General features: G+C 36.0%; 1 protein-coding gene across 4 annotated transcripts in view; it reads left to right on the forward strand.

The window, feature by feature from the left end:
- MGAT5 (alpha-1,6-mannosylglycoprotein 6-beta-N-acetylglucosaminyltransferase) overlaps positions 1 to 16,593 on the forward strand; it is a 121,315-nt gene that overhangs the window by 72,221 nt on the left and 32,501 nt on the right. For all 4 annotated transcript variants that reach the window (XM_051810272.1, XM_051810275.1, XM_051810274.1 and 1 more), the window contains 6 exons: positions 1,589 to 1,660; positions 2,709 to 2,870; positions 3,724 to 3,893; positions 4,816 to 4,950; positions 11,033 to 11,166; positions 14,960 to 15,093. In XM_051810272.1, coding sequence (XP_051666232.1) covers positions 1,589 to 1,660; positions 2,709 to 2,870; positions 3,724 to 3,893; positions 4,816 to 4,950; positions 11,033 to 11,166; positions 14,960 to 15,093 — 807 coding nt within the window. The remainder of the gene's footprint in view (positions 1 to 1,588; positions 1,661 to 2,708; positions 2,871 to 3,723; positions 3,894 to 4,815; positions 4,951 to 11,032; positions 11,167 to 14,959; positions 15,094 to 16,593) is intronic.

Here is a 16,593-nt window from a genome sequence, read left to right on the forward strand (position 1 = left end):
GGACTGTTTCTAAAAGCACAAAATAACTGTATTTGTTTTTCAGTCAGTGAGGCATGCAGCTAACTGTCCTTGGCAGCTCTGAAAAATCTGCAATTCCTTTAGGATGCCTGGTGGTGCAATGTGAAATACATGAAACCAGAAAAGGGGCACGTACGGTAGTCCTTGAAGTGTCATATCTTAATTTAGATCAGTGTTAACGCTAAGAATAATGCAAAATTTGTACTATTAAAACAAAAGGAGAGAGTTTGTGACTGTGCATGATTTGTGACATGAAGCTTGCAACTCTTTTCTGCCAATGATTCTACAAGTTTATGGTTGTAGAAGTTAGGACTGTTGATAGCTACAATTTCTAGTATGGTTCCAGAGTTGGAGACCGCTGAAGAATCAGATGTTTTCAGAGGAGGTTGATAAGTCACTATTTTCAAACGTTGTATTAAACACACTGAATAGATTAAATAAGAGCGTTCAAATTTAGCTTTTTATAATTTCTCTGAGGAACCTAAGTTTGATACATTTCTTCTCTTTAATGAGGTTATGATGGCTATTCATTTATTTTCATGTGATTGGTCTTCTAGGCAATCATGTGGTATGATCTTAAGTCTTTAATCTGTAATGCTTCAGGCTTACTGCAGCATGATTAAGCTAAAATTGTGTTTTGACAGGTCTGCATTTGGGAGAACCGTAAGAGCAAGTCTGACTTCTAATTCTCTGGGAGCTGTGAACTTAATGAGTAGTGATGGGGTATCTTAGCTGGCCAATAGCTTTTTGCATTTCTCCTTTTTCACAGTACAGTCATGTTTCAGCTTTCATGGATTTGCCTCCAGCCGTGAGATTCCTGCTTCCCAAAGCAAATGGTCTCATTTCCTAAGGCACATGAATAATAAGGATTCTACGGGACAAGCAAGATCCCTGAGGAGAGCACAGGAGCTTTCAGTGACTTGCATCCATTTGCTGTTTCTTCCCTAACTCACTGTTGTACTTTTCTAGTGGCCAGTAGTAGAAGTATTGCATTCGCATTGATCATGTTTCTCTAAGCATTACAGCTGTTCATACTTTCGAATATTGTTACTTATGTTATAATTACATTGTTCATACCCCTCAAACTTGGTGGCTTTGATTCTATGATTCTTCTTTTTTTTGTCTAGATTGTTACAAGGTAGAACTTTGATCCCTGGGTTTATCAGTCTTTGTCTTTTTATAAAGATAGGAAATGTTCCAAAATGCATATTGTTGTAAGGTCTAGAAGCATCAAAAACTTCTTGAAAACATGTAAGAACTGCTCAGAGAAACTGTATTTTGAGCATTTAACAATTGACTTCTGTCTTGAAAGGATTTGATCTTCTGTTTTCATTATCATGAATGAATATCTAAATGCAACTTTTGGTTGCAAATCTGCAAGGTTAAAACAGTATTGAATTGCAAAAAGTCTTTTTCTTGCAAAAAGCAGTTCTACCTTGAAGTGATTACTGTATTATCAGCTGATGTCCTGTTTAAACCACAGAAAGGTGTAACGTAAAGGCAGTGAGAAGCTTTGGTAGATCAGCTGAAAGTAGAATAGGATGATTTATTTTGTATGATTATTTTACAGGTTGAAAATTGGTGTCCTCGTTTACCTTGGAGAGCTAAAAATCCTAATGAAGAGACTGATCAAAAAACAGTGGTAAGAACAACCATGTTCTTAATAAGAACAAACATGAGAAGTAGTTCAGTAATTGTGATTCATGCAAAATATCCTGGAATCCTGTGCCACATAAATGCTAAGAAGACTAGAATTTATAATTTTTGTTCCTCTTGGACTGTATATATGAAGCTCATGTATCTTCTCCAGTCATTGTATTGTGGTAGATTTCCATTAAAAACATTTTTGTGTTTAAATTTATGAAATAGTGTGCACAAATAGTGAGAAAAATTACAAATCCATAAACTGCTCATCAGTATTAACTATATGTGAAACTGTCCATTTTTATTGTCCCATAAATCTGGACCTTTTTTATAAAAGTGTCTTACTGGAAAAGGCTTATATCCATTTCAGATTTGTAGTAACATTTTGATTACTCCTAATTTTTTTCCCTTTAAAAACTCCACAGCACATAGAGTTGTTTCTAAATTGTTACAGCCTAATTATGTAGCACTTAGGTATTTTAGGATAATTTAAGATAATTGCTGGGCTGTGTATGAACATTGCTTACATAACATAGATATAGGCGGTCTCATTTTGCAAAACCAATTGTTCTTAGATCAGCTTTAAAATGAGTATTTCCTTTAAAAATTATACCCTAGTAATGTTTCTTCCTTTATGGGATGCTTGGAGACATCCTTGTATTTGGAAGATTCATGGTACACATGACTCTTCAGCATACTGTTCTGTATTGTGTTTTAGACGTACTTTAATCTCCTTTTGAAGCACATGAGCAAAAATAAACAGAAAGAAACACATTGTGAAACATTGTAAACATATTCTGAGCTGCCAAATGCCACTAATAAAAATAGCAGTAATTTATGTAGCTTAGAAATGTCTGTTTAAATATGTCTTTAATATTTGGACTAAAATCTCAACTTGTGCTAGGAGTGCATCCTTTTTCTCTATTTCCTTTTATAAAAGAGGAATATAAAGCACAAAGTTCACATCTGAGCATTTTTGCCACTTCTGGAAAGTTCACTGAAGGATAACTGATGTTTGAGGTTTTTCATTAATGCTTTAATTGAAGGCTGAAATTCGCATCAACTTTGATAATCTCTACAAAATGATGTCAAGACATGAGGAGTTCAGGTGGATGATGTTGCGCATCAGACGAATGGCTGATACCTGGATTGAAGCAATCAAGTCACTTGCAGAAAAACAAAATCTGGAGAAAAGAAAACGAAAAAAGGTAAACGAGGACGTTTTTATTCCTGTCACTTGCAGTTATATAGGCTCTTTCAAGCTTCTTATTTCAGAGTGGAAATACCAAACACGTCTTAAAGGCTCCTGTTTGTGCTTGTGCCTCTTTTCAAGAAATATTTTGCTGCTTGATATTATGTTACAATGGGTGTTTGCTTTACAGAAGTTTTATGTGCTTTCCATAAGTCAGTCTGGGAGTAAATTTTCTGACCTCTTTAGTTTTGGATAAAACAGAGACTATGTAGAAGTTTCTAAAGGGAGAAGCTGCAAATTTACTGCAAGCTGATGACACTGGAGTTTTTATGTAGTCATAGGAGCTGTACATCTTTGTTGTCCAAAATTCAGACTTTAAATGATGTACGTCAGGTTTGGATTTGAGTAGACTGAAAGTGGTCTACAGCTTTGGATTGGATCAGTTTAGACCTCCTGTAATGAGTTCCATTTTAAAACCATGAGATTCTTGAAAAAGGTCTATTTCATTTGATTTAATTTTTTTTTTAATTATCTCAACTAATTAAGATAAAACCAAAAGTTGTAAACACATCAACAGGTTTCCCTTCCTGCCTTGGAGCCAGTTCTTTATGGCAGCAGGCCAGGCACAGGAATGTTTCTACCCTCTCTTAAGCCTGACTGGCTGTAGCTGAGCTCCTTGCTTGAGATTCTTAGTCTTTGCCTTCATTACAAAATTAAATTATTGGTGTGGAAATATTGGGTCATTTTCCTTGATTTTTTGGGGGTTATTTTTGGCCATGGTTGGAATTTAATAGAAAGAAAAAATGCCCTAAGGTATAACAGTTGCATGTTTAATGTCGATAACTCTAACATGTGACTTTCCTTTTCAGATCCTTGTTCATTTGGGGCTTTTGACAAAAGAATCTGGATTCAAGATTGCAGAAAATGCGTTTAGTGGTGGCCCACTTGGTGAATTAGTCCAGTGGAGTGATTTAATTACATCTCTCTACTTACTGGGCCATGACATCAGGATTTCAGCTTCACTGGCAGAGCTCAAGGAGTAAGGAGATTACTTTCACTTTTGAAACTGGCATTAAAAGAAAAGAATTGTAAACTCTTGAAGCTTCTATTAGCAGTATATAATTTCTTGAAGCGTAAAATGAAAGTGATAATTCACTAAACAGACGATAAGATTATTTTCAGGAGCTAAGTATATGTGCCATGGAAAGGATAATGTGTTTTCATTGTAGCTCCAGGCTCCTGGGACTTCATAAATGAATGTTGTAAAATTCAAACTAAGCAGCTTAGACTTTAACATTCCAGGTGCTTTAACCAGCTGCACTAGGAAATGTTACAGACTAGCCTAATTCTGTGTCCTCTTCTTCAGTTTCTCTTCTTCACTCAGTATCTCACTTTAAAATAAAGGTTTAAATCCTTTAAACATATTACTTTTGATGTAGTTAATTGCTTATGTCAGCTCAAATTGCTACCTCTCTCTTGGTTGTCCTGCTTTTCCTACTAGTTCAGCATTAGACATAAAACATCTGTTTTAAACATGAGCAGATAGACTTTTTCTGTAGCTTTCATTTTTTATTAACAAACATGAGAGCACTGTTTCATAGAGAACTCTTGTACTATAAAGCTGTCAATGGAAGTCAGAAATTGTTTTAAATAACTTTTATAATTTAAATATAACTTCAGTAATTTAAAGCAGACTGTTTTTAAACGTTCCAACCATATTACTCTCTTGTTTAAACTAGGTGAGGTTTTTCATGAAAATTATCACTTTAGTGCGATATAAACATTCTTTGATAAGTTCTGAGCATCTCTTGCATTTGAGTGTTCTTATATGGTTTGAGATTTGGAAACAATAAAAGAGTAACCCTTTTTTGAAACTGGAATTATTGGAATAAGTAGTATTACAGCATCAACTCAAGGTATTTGAAAGTAATGTTTTTCATATTCCTTCTTTTTTTGTTTAGGATTATGAAGAAGGTTGTAGGTAACAGATCTGGCTGCCCTACCCAGGGAGATAAAATTGTAGAACTCATTTACATTGATATCGTGGGACTCACTCAGTTTAAGAAAACCCTTGGTCCATCATGGGTTCATTACCAGTAAGTATAACACTTATTTGACCTCTAAACTGCTTTTTTAAAGAGCTTTTGTTGAATAACACGTGTAAAAATACTGAAGTGAGTCCACTCATCTGAATTTGAATTGATTTTAAAGTGAAAATGTGGTTCTCTGTTGTCTTTAGCTCTGAGGAATAAAGGAGCTATTTATTACGTGTTTCTTGCACACCATCATCATCTCCTCCAGCAAGCTTGAGATTCTTGAATTCAAGCATTTTTAATCTTAATGAATTATATTATCTTCTTCAGCCATCATCTTTGCCCCTCTTTCCCTCCCTTCTTTACCGAGCCTCCACCACTGCTATGTTCTGTAAATCAGTAGATGAGCTGAGAGATTATTGGATTTTGTTGTTTAGTTGGAATACCAAAGGCATGTTTTGCTTGTTGGTGTTTGTAACCATACTGGATCGATGATCCTGGAGATTTATCTATTCTGATTGTATTGCCCAATGCAATTTTCTCTGTTCCATTCCTTAAGATACTGAGAGTTGTCTTTAGGGGCAGGCCCGAAGAATAACAGCAGTTATTGTTGCTTCTTTAGTCTATAAACATCCTTCCATTAAAAACAGAAGATGAGGGTCACAAGAAATTACTTTGTACAGTCTTCTTAGTGTCTGCAGTTTTAGAACCTCGTTTTTTTTGTCAATAACTTTAGATCAGCAAGCCTCCCCTGTGTTGTACAAATACCTATCAGCACAAAAGAAAACGAAATCTAAATTACTGACTTTGATTCTTCTATGCCTTGTCGAATTAGCTGTGTTTTATGATCCATAAATCCAGTAAATCCTACTTGAAGGAAGATGTTGAAAGGTGTTCACTGCAGGCAGAAAAAGTGTGTTCTTACAACCCCAGGATTTTCTAGAGCATTGGATCTTTCCAGTGTGATTTTAAGTGGGAGTACTGTGATCAACATTGCAGATTAGATTACTCTTAATCTCTTTTTTGAAGCAGGGGAGTAAATGGATATTCTAGTTTTTAGCAGCCTGCTAATAAAGATAATCCCATTTTCCACTGAGCTACAGTTGGTTGTCTGTCTGCCAGAGGTAATTGTCACTAGGCAATCACATCCAGTACTGTGGTCAGCATATGAAACTTTCTTATAAATTTTAAATGTTTCTTCCTGTTTGCTTTCAATTTCCTACTTGGTATATTCTATAACAAAGATAAGGAAATATACCATGATACTGAGATTATTAGATTAGCTGTTCAATTTTTCTTTTCTATTTCATAGAATCATTAAATCTCGAATTATCAATCCACTTTTCATTGATTCCTGTTTTGTGGTAACAGCTGATGTTTTCTGGATTAGGAGAGCAGAACTGGATTTAATTCTAAATACCTTAGGTAGAGTAGTAGTTTTTGTCAGGCTTTTGAATTAAGAATATTTTATTGCCTTTCTTCTACAATACTGGATTTGATGGAATGGAAAGGAGCCTCATCAAGTCCATGGCCTTGCTGAAAAATATATAGGGTGCATTTGTCCTTCATGAGAGACTTTTGCCCAGTCTTTAACTGAAGACTGCAGAAGATGCCCCAGCATATTGTTTTATGTAGCTAAGATTTTCTTTAAAGTGTTTTTCTTGGCCTAGTTTCTTGCAAAGTGCCCATTATTGCTTATCTAGTATGGTTCTGGGGAACAAATTACTTTCTTCTCCTCTCTACCAGACTCTAGGATGTCTTATATACTGCTTTTACTTCAATTTGTTTTTTAAAAAATAAATTTAGGAGTTTGAATCATTACATACAAAATTCAGGTTTTGTACACCTTTCATCAAACTTCTTGCATTTGCTGTGAATCTCTCTAATTACTTGATCCTTTGTTTAAAGTTCAGTGTCCAAAACAGGGTCCAGAGTCTAGCAGAGACTACAAAATTGATTAAAGCAGGAGAATTAATTCATAGCTTCATGCATGCTGTCTCCTATTTCAGGATCCTCTTGCAATCATTTTTTTTTTCTCTCAGCATCCTGAGTTACCTCATAAGTTTTGTCATTAAAATATTTTTAACTAGAAAACACTAAGTGTAGTATAACAGTATAAATGTGTGTTTCTGTTTAATTAATTCCAGTAAAAAAACTCTATCAAAAATAAAACTGCTGTATAGCCGGTGTTCTTTACAAACTTTGTTTTCTCTCTCAGTTGTATTTAATGTCAGTAGAAATATTTGTTTGTCTTTAAAGAAGTGTTTCTTATTAGACATGTGCAGGTCAGCTAAGTCTGGTTTATGCAGACCACACTCAAATACAAATGATTTAAAATGTTTTTATTCACTTCAGTTCGGAATAGAGTAGTAGAATAACCCTCTGCCTTCAGAACAGTCTCTTGGTAAGAGTGCTTTATATAATCTTTCTGGGTGAACTTGAACCCTGAGGTAATTTTTGGTAATTGCAAATCAGGTTTCTAGAACTGTTATCCAGAAAGGATGACCCTGCTGCTTTGGGCAGGGAGTATTTCTGAAATACTGCTTTGTACAGCTGAGCTCTGTAGCACCAGTGACTTTTGGTAGTAGTTGCTTTATCTCTGGTATAATTGGTGCTGTAAATAGCATGAATATAGCAAAACAGATCTCATTTTCGAGTGCACCTTATTTTCAAACAGAAGAATGCCTGGACATGCTGGGTTTTTCAGCTCTGAAGTTGGGATATTTTAATGCAGTTTATGTGCAATGAAACAACATAAAATTAGTAGCTTAATATAGTTAGAGAAGTGCAGCCCATTGCCTTTCTTAGCACCCACATCCTCCATACAGCATGTAAGAATCTGGTATTTTTTCATTTTTTTTATACAGTCTCTCTAGCAATGACTCATTCCCATATGCCAAAAATCCAACTGACTTTTTTCTCGAAATAAATTAACATGACAGCTATCCTGAAAAATGAGCAGAGTTCTTGCTTCATGTATGTTCTCTAGAATACATCTGTTTTAGGAGTGTTATTTTCTAACTTAAGTTTTTGCATTTTAAATGCAAGTACTCTGTGGCCTGAAAGTTCATGTGTGTCTGTCTCTGAGGATTTCCATGGGCAGATAGGAGCTGCTCCTGGTCTGAGCTGGCTGGACATATGTCAGAACAGACTGGAATCCGTGTGTCTGTGCTGGCACATTGCAGTGCCAGAGCTCAGGGCACCTACAGAGCTTCCAAAGCAGAACTGATTGGATTTCAACCACCCTGCTCCCAGGAAGGTGTCTGCAGCCACTGCTTTTATGTACTCTGTATTTAACAGTTTGTGCTGCTCTGGGTTACTTGTTTAAACAGAGCTGAAGTAGATGGAACTAGAGAAAAATTATAACATCAGATGGGAGAAGTGTATGAATAAATGTGTAAAATACTTCCAGTAGGACACCGCAGTTAAGATTGTGCTTCTACTCAATATTTATGGAAAAAAACTCCCTTTAAATAATCCTGGGTTACTTTTGTCTGATTTTTTTAAAAAGCACCAAAATGGTAACTTCTAATGTGTTACACGAAAAAGAGAGTTTAATATGGATGTTTCTAAAGCAGTTTGCTACCCACCAGTCATCTTTTTAATTAGGCAGAGAACAGACTTATCAGTCTGACACCAATTTCAGGGCATGCTGTAATTCTCTGCAGCTTCACTGCTAAAGCTAGGTGACATTTTAGGAAGGAAGGGGGTAACAGAGTGAAAAACTGAATTTAAAAGTACACCAAATTAAGATTTTTATTTAAAATATATCCCTGGTTTAATTTTAAAAAAAAGTTTTGTCATTTTCAAAAGTAATTATTTCACTTTAGAAATGCTAAGGCATTGTATGCAAAAATAAATAAAAAAAATATTGAAAGACATTTAAACCATGAAGTGAAACAAATGGAGAATATGGTAGGGTAAACAACTGAGGTATTCCTACATATATTAAAATGTCAGTTCAGCATAACTGGTATTAATTGCATTCATTTCTAGGTTTTAAATCTTTAGCAATTCTTTTCTGCTGCATTTCAGGGATTAATTTCACCACTCGAAGCTTTGATCTCTCATACCATTTCTGCACACATTTGCAGCCTTTGCTACCATCTTTTTTCTGACTTATTTTATTCCTGAATCACATAAATATTTTTTGTTTTCCCTGCTTTCTGGTTTAGCTTTCTGATGCATCACATTTCCTGCCCTGATTCAGAGACCCTGTGTGTACTGGACATAGTTCCATGTATCCCTGTGAACCATTAGTGCTACATATCTTAAATCTGGATACAGGAAAAAAGAGGAAACAAAGCACTTTGAGCAACGTAGTGCTCCTTACTTATATGATTTGACAAACTCCAGTAATGTTGAAGTTTTTCAGTAGCTTTATCCCATTTTTCATTTCCCTCTACTCAAGTACCTGGCCAAAAGCTGTATATTTGAGAGGAATTTTGTTTTAAGGCCTGCCAAGAAATAAGAGGGTTTTTATTACTGAATGATTCATCAGTGCAGAAGTCGTTTTGGTCCTACTGGAGTATTTTGTATGATGCAGAGATAATTGCCACTGTTGTAAAATATTTTCATTGAGAACAGTTGACATAAAACACTGTACAGAAACTGATCTGTCAGCTTTGTTGTTTGGTGAATCATAATGTGTTGTATATTTTGACTTTCTTTTTGCTTGAAAGATCTCTGTGAAGGTTTAAAAAAATGTAATTTTGATCAATTTGTACTTGGAAATACAAAGGTAGCATTTCATATGAGAGTTTAAATGTTGCTGGGTCTTTTTTCTAGTTCCCAAATTAATGAATACTTCAGAGAAATGAGCAATATATAAGAAATATGTAAATGTATTTTGGGGACTAAATTCTTTCATCTTTTAAAACCAAAAAGTGATTGGAGCTAAGTTCTTTAGCCTTTTGAGGGCTAAATTCTTTCACGTGGGAAATGTTGAAAACTGGGGAAAATAAAGCCATTATTAACATTAACTTTTGCAGCCAACTCCCTTCTCTGCCACCCATGGGGTTGTGTTTTTTCCTCAGCATGTACAAGCCTGGTGATACAATATGCAGTGATAAGAGTTCATGTGTTTATAACACAATTGCACATGGTGTGGAAGCACATCCTGTATAAATCTTTTCTGAAATATTGTTTCTGGGGGGTAGAAGAATGTCAGGGTCAGCAGCTTTGGAGCCATATAATCCAGTTCATTTGCAGTGGAGCCAGTGGCCAGTGTGATGGCCATAAAGTTCCTGCCCAGACCATGTAAAAGGTCTGTCAGGCTGCATTTTGGAAATGTAACTTCTAGGATGTACATGCTATAACGTGCTGTCTTCTTCACACTGAGACTTTTTCTGCCTGTTCTCTACTATGGGCCTTTTTTTTGAAAGGAGACGCTTGTAAACGAAGTGATTTCTTTTTCAAGTCATTAATAGGAGTTTAAATAAAGAGTGAGTGTGATTCTCTCATCCCAGGCTCTTTGTGATCCAGTGCCAGAGTTTCTCTCTGTTGTATGCTGATTTTTGCAGGCATTTGACTACTATATTGTTTCTTCAAAAGCCTGTGATAAAATGTTTCATAAACAAATAAATGGTCTGTCTGACTGCAAGAGCTCAGCAAATTAAACTGTTTTCAATGCTTCTTCAGTAGGTCTAAGAGCAGAACCTGGAGCCTAAATACAGTTGTCCAAAGACAATGTAGTGTTCTGCTCTGATCTTCTTGGCATGTGGCCCTCAGCTGCTGCACTTGATTTTGTGGTAATGGTTGAGAACTTCAGAAAATAGATGAAGAATCCTCTCTTCTTCTGCCTAAATTCTACTTCAGAGCCTTAGGAAATGCAGGTGACCACTGTAGCATTCCAATAAACTCTACTTGGATGCCAAAGCATAACTTCATTCTGTAAGAACAAACAAACCCAAAATAAGCTCCAGGGTTGTTATTTGAATGTCTGATATATCCTTGAATTTTCTGTTCATGATGTCTTTGTGAATGTAATATGAACAGAAACGTTTGAAATTAAAATGTACCTTCAGTTTTTACGCCATCCGCAGTTACAAAGACAAAACACATGTTAATTATCATAGCTATGTATATATATTCTTAAATATACATATATATGTGTACCTACAGTAAATTTGTTTTTCTCTTTTAGGTGTATGCTAAGAGTTCTGGATTCCTTTGGAACTGAACCAGAGTTTAACCATGCCCACTATGCCCAGTCTAAAGGCCACAAGACACCATGGGGAAAGTGGAACCTTAATCCACAGCAGTTTTATACAATGTTCCGTAAGTACCTCTCCATAAGTAATTTAGAACTTTAAAAAAAGGAGTGCTGACTTTAAGAAGAATCTGTTTATCATGAAAGACGAATTCACGGTTTAATAAAATGCAACTGCTAAATGGGCAGAATCATGTAGGTAAGTGTCTGTGGGCTATGCTAAAGCTCTGTCATGCTTTTATCCAGCAATCAGAAAATAAGAATATCAACCTAATGTAAAGAGTGGTAAGGAACTTTATTCTCTGGATGCCTGTGGAAAGCAGTGCTTGGCTTTTCTCTCAAGTGTCAGTGAGCTTTTGTTAGTTTTGACTTCTCTAATCTCACAATGGAGCAATAGATTTTTGACAGACTTGCTCAATTACATTTTTATAAACTGCACTCCTGCATTTCATCATGTTGAACAGAAGTTTGTAACTATGTTAGCTATAGTCTTCTATTTCTGCTTCTGTCCCTCAGCAAGTGAGAAGCGCCATTCCTTTGCAATTTCTTTGCATTCAGGATTGATAAATACTCAACAAAAAAAAAAATTTTGCCTCTACTTTTTTGTGGCTTTCTCAAAATTTTCACCTAATGGGTCTTCATGTTGTGAATATTTATCCTGAGGGGAGCTGATTAACATTTAATTGCTAGCAATGTACAAAGCTGTTGAAAAATAAGTGGTAGATTTCAGCATTGCTGTAGATCTTCCAAGCATCAATAAATATCTTCTAAAAAATCCCACAACCAAACCTAAAAAAGAAACAAAACAAACAAAAAATAATATAAATTCTCTATAAATTGGGTCAGATTAAATGATTACTGTGACCTGCTCTAGACCTAGTCTTTGACTTTATGGCACTAGGTTCTAGAATCAAAGGGTCTTTCTCTTGCACATGGTAGTAGTAGTTTAAGTGTGTTATCTCTGAAAGGTGCAGAAAGTCACTACTGCCAGCTGGCTGGAGGGTAAGTGAGGCTTAGGGCAGTGTATGTTGTGTGTAGCAGCTGCTCAGCCCAAATCTGTAAGGAAACACTTGGTAATGACCAGCCGACCTCCACAGTTTGGTGCTGGTCCTCGTCTGAAACTCAGGCCAGGGCACGCACTGTTCCCTCTCATCAGACTTCGTAGTCTAGTCTTTCAAACTTTTCTGCTTTTCACAGCAGAATTATACATGCTGCTGTCTGCTTGACACGCTTTTGATTTCAGTTGCCCTGTAAAATTCTTGAGAGAGGCATATTTTGTCTGTCAACATTCGCTCCGCAAGTTTTTCAGGAGAAATATAAGTGAAGGTTGTTCGAAAGATAAAAGACTGCATTCACAGTTGTTTGGAAGCAAGTAACAGAACATGTGGTGGTGAAATGTGACTTGGAAGTGGTTGCAGAGTTTGTCTCTGGACATTAGTAAGCAGAACTTGTTCCGTATCCACATTTGCTAATATTTATTGGTGTATGTCCTAAACAGAAAAGGAGCTCAGTCGTGCTTTATTTAAGTAGTCCAGCTGTTGGGAAATTTGTATGTGAGGTCCTGCTCAAGATAACACCAAGGGTGGTGATGCACTTGAGGAAAACAGTTGGATGAATACTTGTGGTACAGCTGTGTGCGTGCACCACTCAGTCCCACTCCATGAAACGCAGAAGAAAGTAAATCTCTCTAGAGATCTCTTTTGTGGCAGTACAGACTGCTGTTACAGCCTCTCGTTCAGAGAAAATCACTTCATAATGAATTTTCCAAAGCATATGACTATATTGGAATCTTAATAAATAACCGTTTCCAGTTTTTGCTACTGGAAATGACTGTGGGTTTTCCTTTGCAGGAAAAGTGGTAAACAGATTGCAGGCAAACTCATTCTGAAACCTGAGTGGTTCCAGTGCTGTAGATTGTTCAAGGATCTTACTTTTTTTTTTACTAGGTGCAGAAGAGTTGGCGTGTTTTTTAATATTTAAAGTTTATATTTGTTGTTTGTTCTCTGCTGCAGAGATAACACCATCTTTATGAGGTTGTGATTAAAAGTGCATATTATGCTTCAGTAAAGATTTTATGGCGGATTGGAACCCTGGACAGCTTCCCAAGAACCCCAGACTCTATTATGTTTTGAGAACTCTGATTATAAGGGCAGAAAATTATTACTGAGCAACAAGAATGTCATATTCAAACCTGTGGCATATTACCAAGTGCTTGACTGTTCTCTGAGGGTTTTTTTATGTTTTTGGTTTCTTTTTTTTTTTTAAGTTCAAATACTTTTACGCAAAATACTGGCACTGGTACTTTTAAAACTGCATGACCTTGCTTAAAAAACCATCTGAGTGCTTCCTGTCAGTGATGTTTGAGGCACTGAATTCCACCAGTTCTAAATCTAACTTTAACAAAGGTTTATTTTTCTTTTGAGAGTGTACTGCCTTGCCTCTCCTTTGAATGCAGTCTCTTATCCAAAAATATGAAAGGGTGGAAAAATGCCCCTTTTCAGGCATATTTGCTGTGTGCCATTTCCTATGCAAAATTCTAAAAAGTCCTTGGGTCTGAGTGAGTGCAGAACAGTTGCTGAGGCATTTTTTGTGAAAAACAGTGTCATTTGAAAGACTAAATGTAATGCAGAGGGATGTGTACACAGTGTATGGTTTCTGTCTTCTACTGCGTTATCCAGTTGGCTAATTTTCAGGAATCAAAAAGCTAAACCTCATAATTGCAATAAAATTGGTTTTTTTAATAACTCTGACTATAAATTTAACATGGCATGTAGCGTGAGTGCCTAGGGTTTTGTCTTTGGGGTTGTTTGTTTGTTTTTGGTTTGGATTCTTTAACTTTGCAAAATGTACTTAATAATTGTCAGCTTGTGTGCCAGAATTACAAGGGAGACTTATAGGGGAGATCCTGTGTTTATTGCAGCCTTTTTGTGTGAGGTTATGATACTTTTCAGAGAGGCCAAAAAAACCCACATATTGGAGTAACTTATATAGTAGGCATGGATGTTTGCCTGAAGCCTTGAATTAAACACCCTGTCCACAAAAAAACCCCAAAACAAAACAACAGTTTTAATGAGCCTAAATGCCCATGTCTCTGTAGAAGGAGAACAGTGGCCAGTGTTGCTGGAAGTCACTGCTGGAAAAAGACCAACAGAAGCTAGAAATAATATAGAAAAAACTATGAGTAAATTACTTATCCTTTGTGTGCACTTTTGTTGTCTGGGCGTTGGATTAAGAACAGTTTTGCCAACTTCACTTACTACCTTTCAATATTTTATGATTGCTATATCTGGGTGAATTAGGGAATAAAATTCATATTCTGATTTACATAGTGTGACTTTGTCAGCCAGTAATTAGCATGGATACATAATACACAATGAGTTGGATGGTTGGTGTTAGCAATTCTGGTGTAAGAGGTGAACCCAAGAAATTCAGTAAAAATTATTTATGCCATTGAGCAACAAACAGCTTTGATAACAAGCATAAATCCAGGGGGTTTTCAAATTGTTGGTATTGCATTTCTGAGGTTGTCAGGCTAGATTTCTTCTGTTTCTTTTATCTCTAATAATAAAATAAAGCTTAGCACACACAGAAAAAATCATTATCGCTGGAATCGGCCCAGCTGCAGAATTTTTATTATCAGAAACAAGGCAGAAAATAGCTGCTTACTTCAGTAGGCACATGGGCAGAAATATAAGAACTGGTTTTGATAATAAAGCAAGCAAATTTATCTTTCAGTATTAATATGAAGGAGATGATCTGTTGAATAATATGTTCCTTATAACTTCCTTTCTGACAACATTCACTCTATTGTAACATTAGCTGGTACTTTCAAAGGTGTTGAATATGCTCTGTTTCTTACAGCTCACACTCCAGATAACAGCTTCCTTGGATTTGTGGTTGAGCAGCACCTGAATTCCAGTGACATTAAGCATATTAATGACATCAAAAGGCAGAATCAATCTCTCGTCTATGGCAAAGTAGATAATTTCTGGAAGGTGAGTTTTCTATACTCATATGCCTGAGCAAATTTATTTTGATCAGTAGAATAAAGCATGACTTTTAATTTAAAAGTATCTCTTCTGTCTAAACCCATTTTCCTGAAAATTAATATATTTAAATAATTCAGTTGAACATTTTGAAGTCTTTTTGATAGGAAACTTCTGACTAGAATGATGTGGATCCTTCGCTATTTATGTATACCTTCCTGACAGAATGAAAAATCTAGTCTTGATATGACAATAATTTTGGAAAATGCAGAAGCTGGTAAACATAATGGGAAATTAAAGGTGTTGGAGTCTTTGTGACCTTTAATCAGTCATAAGAAAATGTGTATTTCAATTATTTCTTTTCTTATATCTGCAACCAAAAATATGCTGCATTTTGAACTGGAAATTACATTTCACTAAAAGTCTTAGAAGTGAGCAATCTCATTTTCTCTCCTGTAATAATACCAGAGTTTTGTTTCTTTAATATTACAGTTACTGTATTGTCTCCCACCTGCAGACCAGAGCAGCAGAAAAACAACACTGAGATTGGGTCATATTTTCACCAAGTTAAAGTATATTGTGTTATTAAGTCACAGTGGTCCTTTTCTTTTGTCCACAGTCCTTTTGTGTGGCTCCTTCTTCCAGGCTGACACCCCTGGGAGTGTCTCTCTCATGCAGTTTCCAAAGAGATTGCTTACTAATAACTGAATTTCTTCCAAGTTACCTCTATCTCTGTGTGCCCACATGCTCTGCATGCCCGTGTCCTCTGTGTGCCTTCCCTCTTGCCTAAAAAGACCTTATTTTAAGCCTCTTGTCAACTGAAAAAGGAACTGATCAGGACATGTGCCATACATAAGACCAAACAATATGAGAGTGTGAGAGCACCCATGTCTTATATTTTCTTTTCTTTTCTCTTCCTTGGCATGAGAATATTGGTCTTGCACGGTTTTCTGAACCACATCTAGTCTGACTGAGATTATACAGAGTAAATTCTTGAAAAGTGATACCTACAAGTAAATGATCAATCTGTGAGGTAAAACAAACCTAAAATTGAAGACAAGCAGTAAAATGTTGCCAGTGGTAGCAGAAAAGGTAGAGCTGAATGCTTGGCTTCTGTGCTGAGAAAAATATGTAATTAATACTGTGACGGTTATTCTATTTGGCTCATGGTGTAGAACAAGTTATAATGCCCATCTGCAGTCTCTTCTGTCTGCAGAGTGCTGGAGCAGAGCTGGGATCCTCTCTTCAAGTCTTTTTCTAGCTTAGGCTCTTGTACTTTTAGTTCCTGATCTCATTATCAGTCTCTCAGGAACAGTTGCTTGCCATAAGCATCTAAACTTGCTGACCTGATTTGTAGTGCACATCAGCAGAACAACCTGTTGAATCCTAGTTGGATTTAAGGAACAAGATAGTTGCTTAGTCACCAGGGGTTTTTTTTTCACTGACATATATATCTTTCTCAGTTTATTTAGTCTGCATGAATTCAGAAATATGTATTAATAGTTGATA

This window comes from Manacus candei, unplaced genomic scaffold, assembly GCF_025592945.1.
Source record: "Manacus candei isolate 608988 ecotype Guabito, Panama unplaced genomic scaffold, ASM2559294v1 h1tg000077l, whole genome shotgun sequence".
Lineage (NCBI taxonomy): Eukaryota > Metazoa > Chordata > Aves > Passeriformes > Pipridae > Manacus > Manacus candei.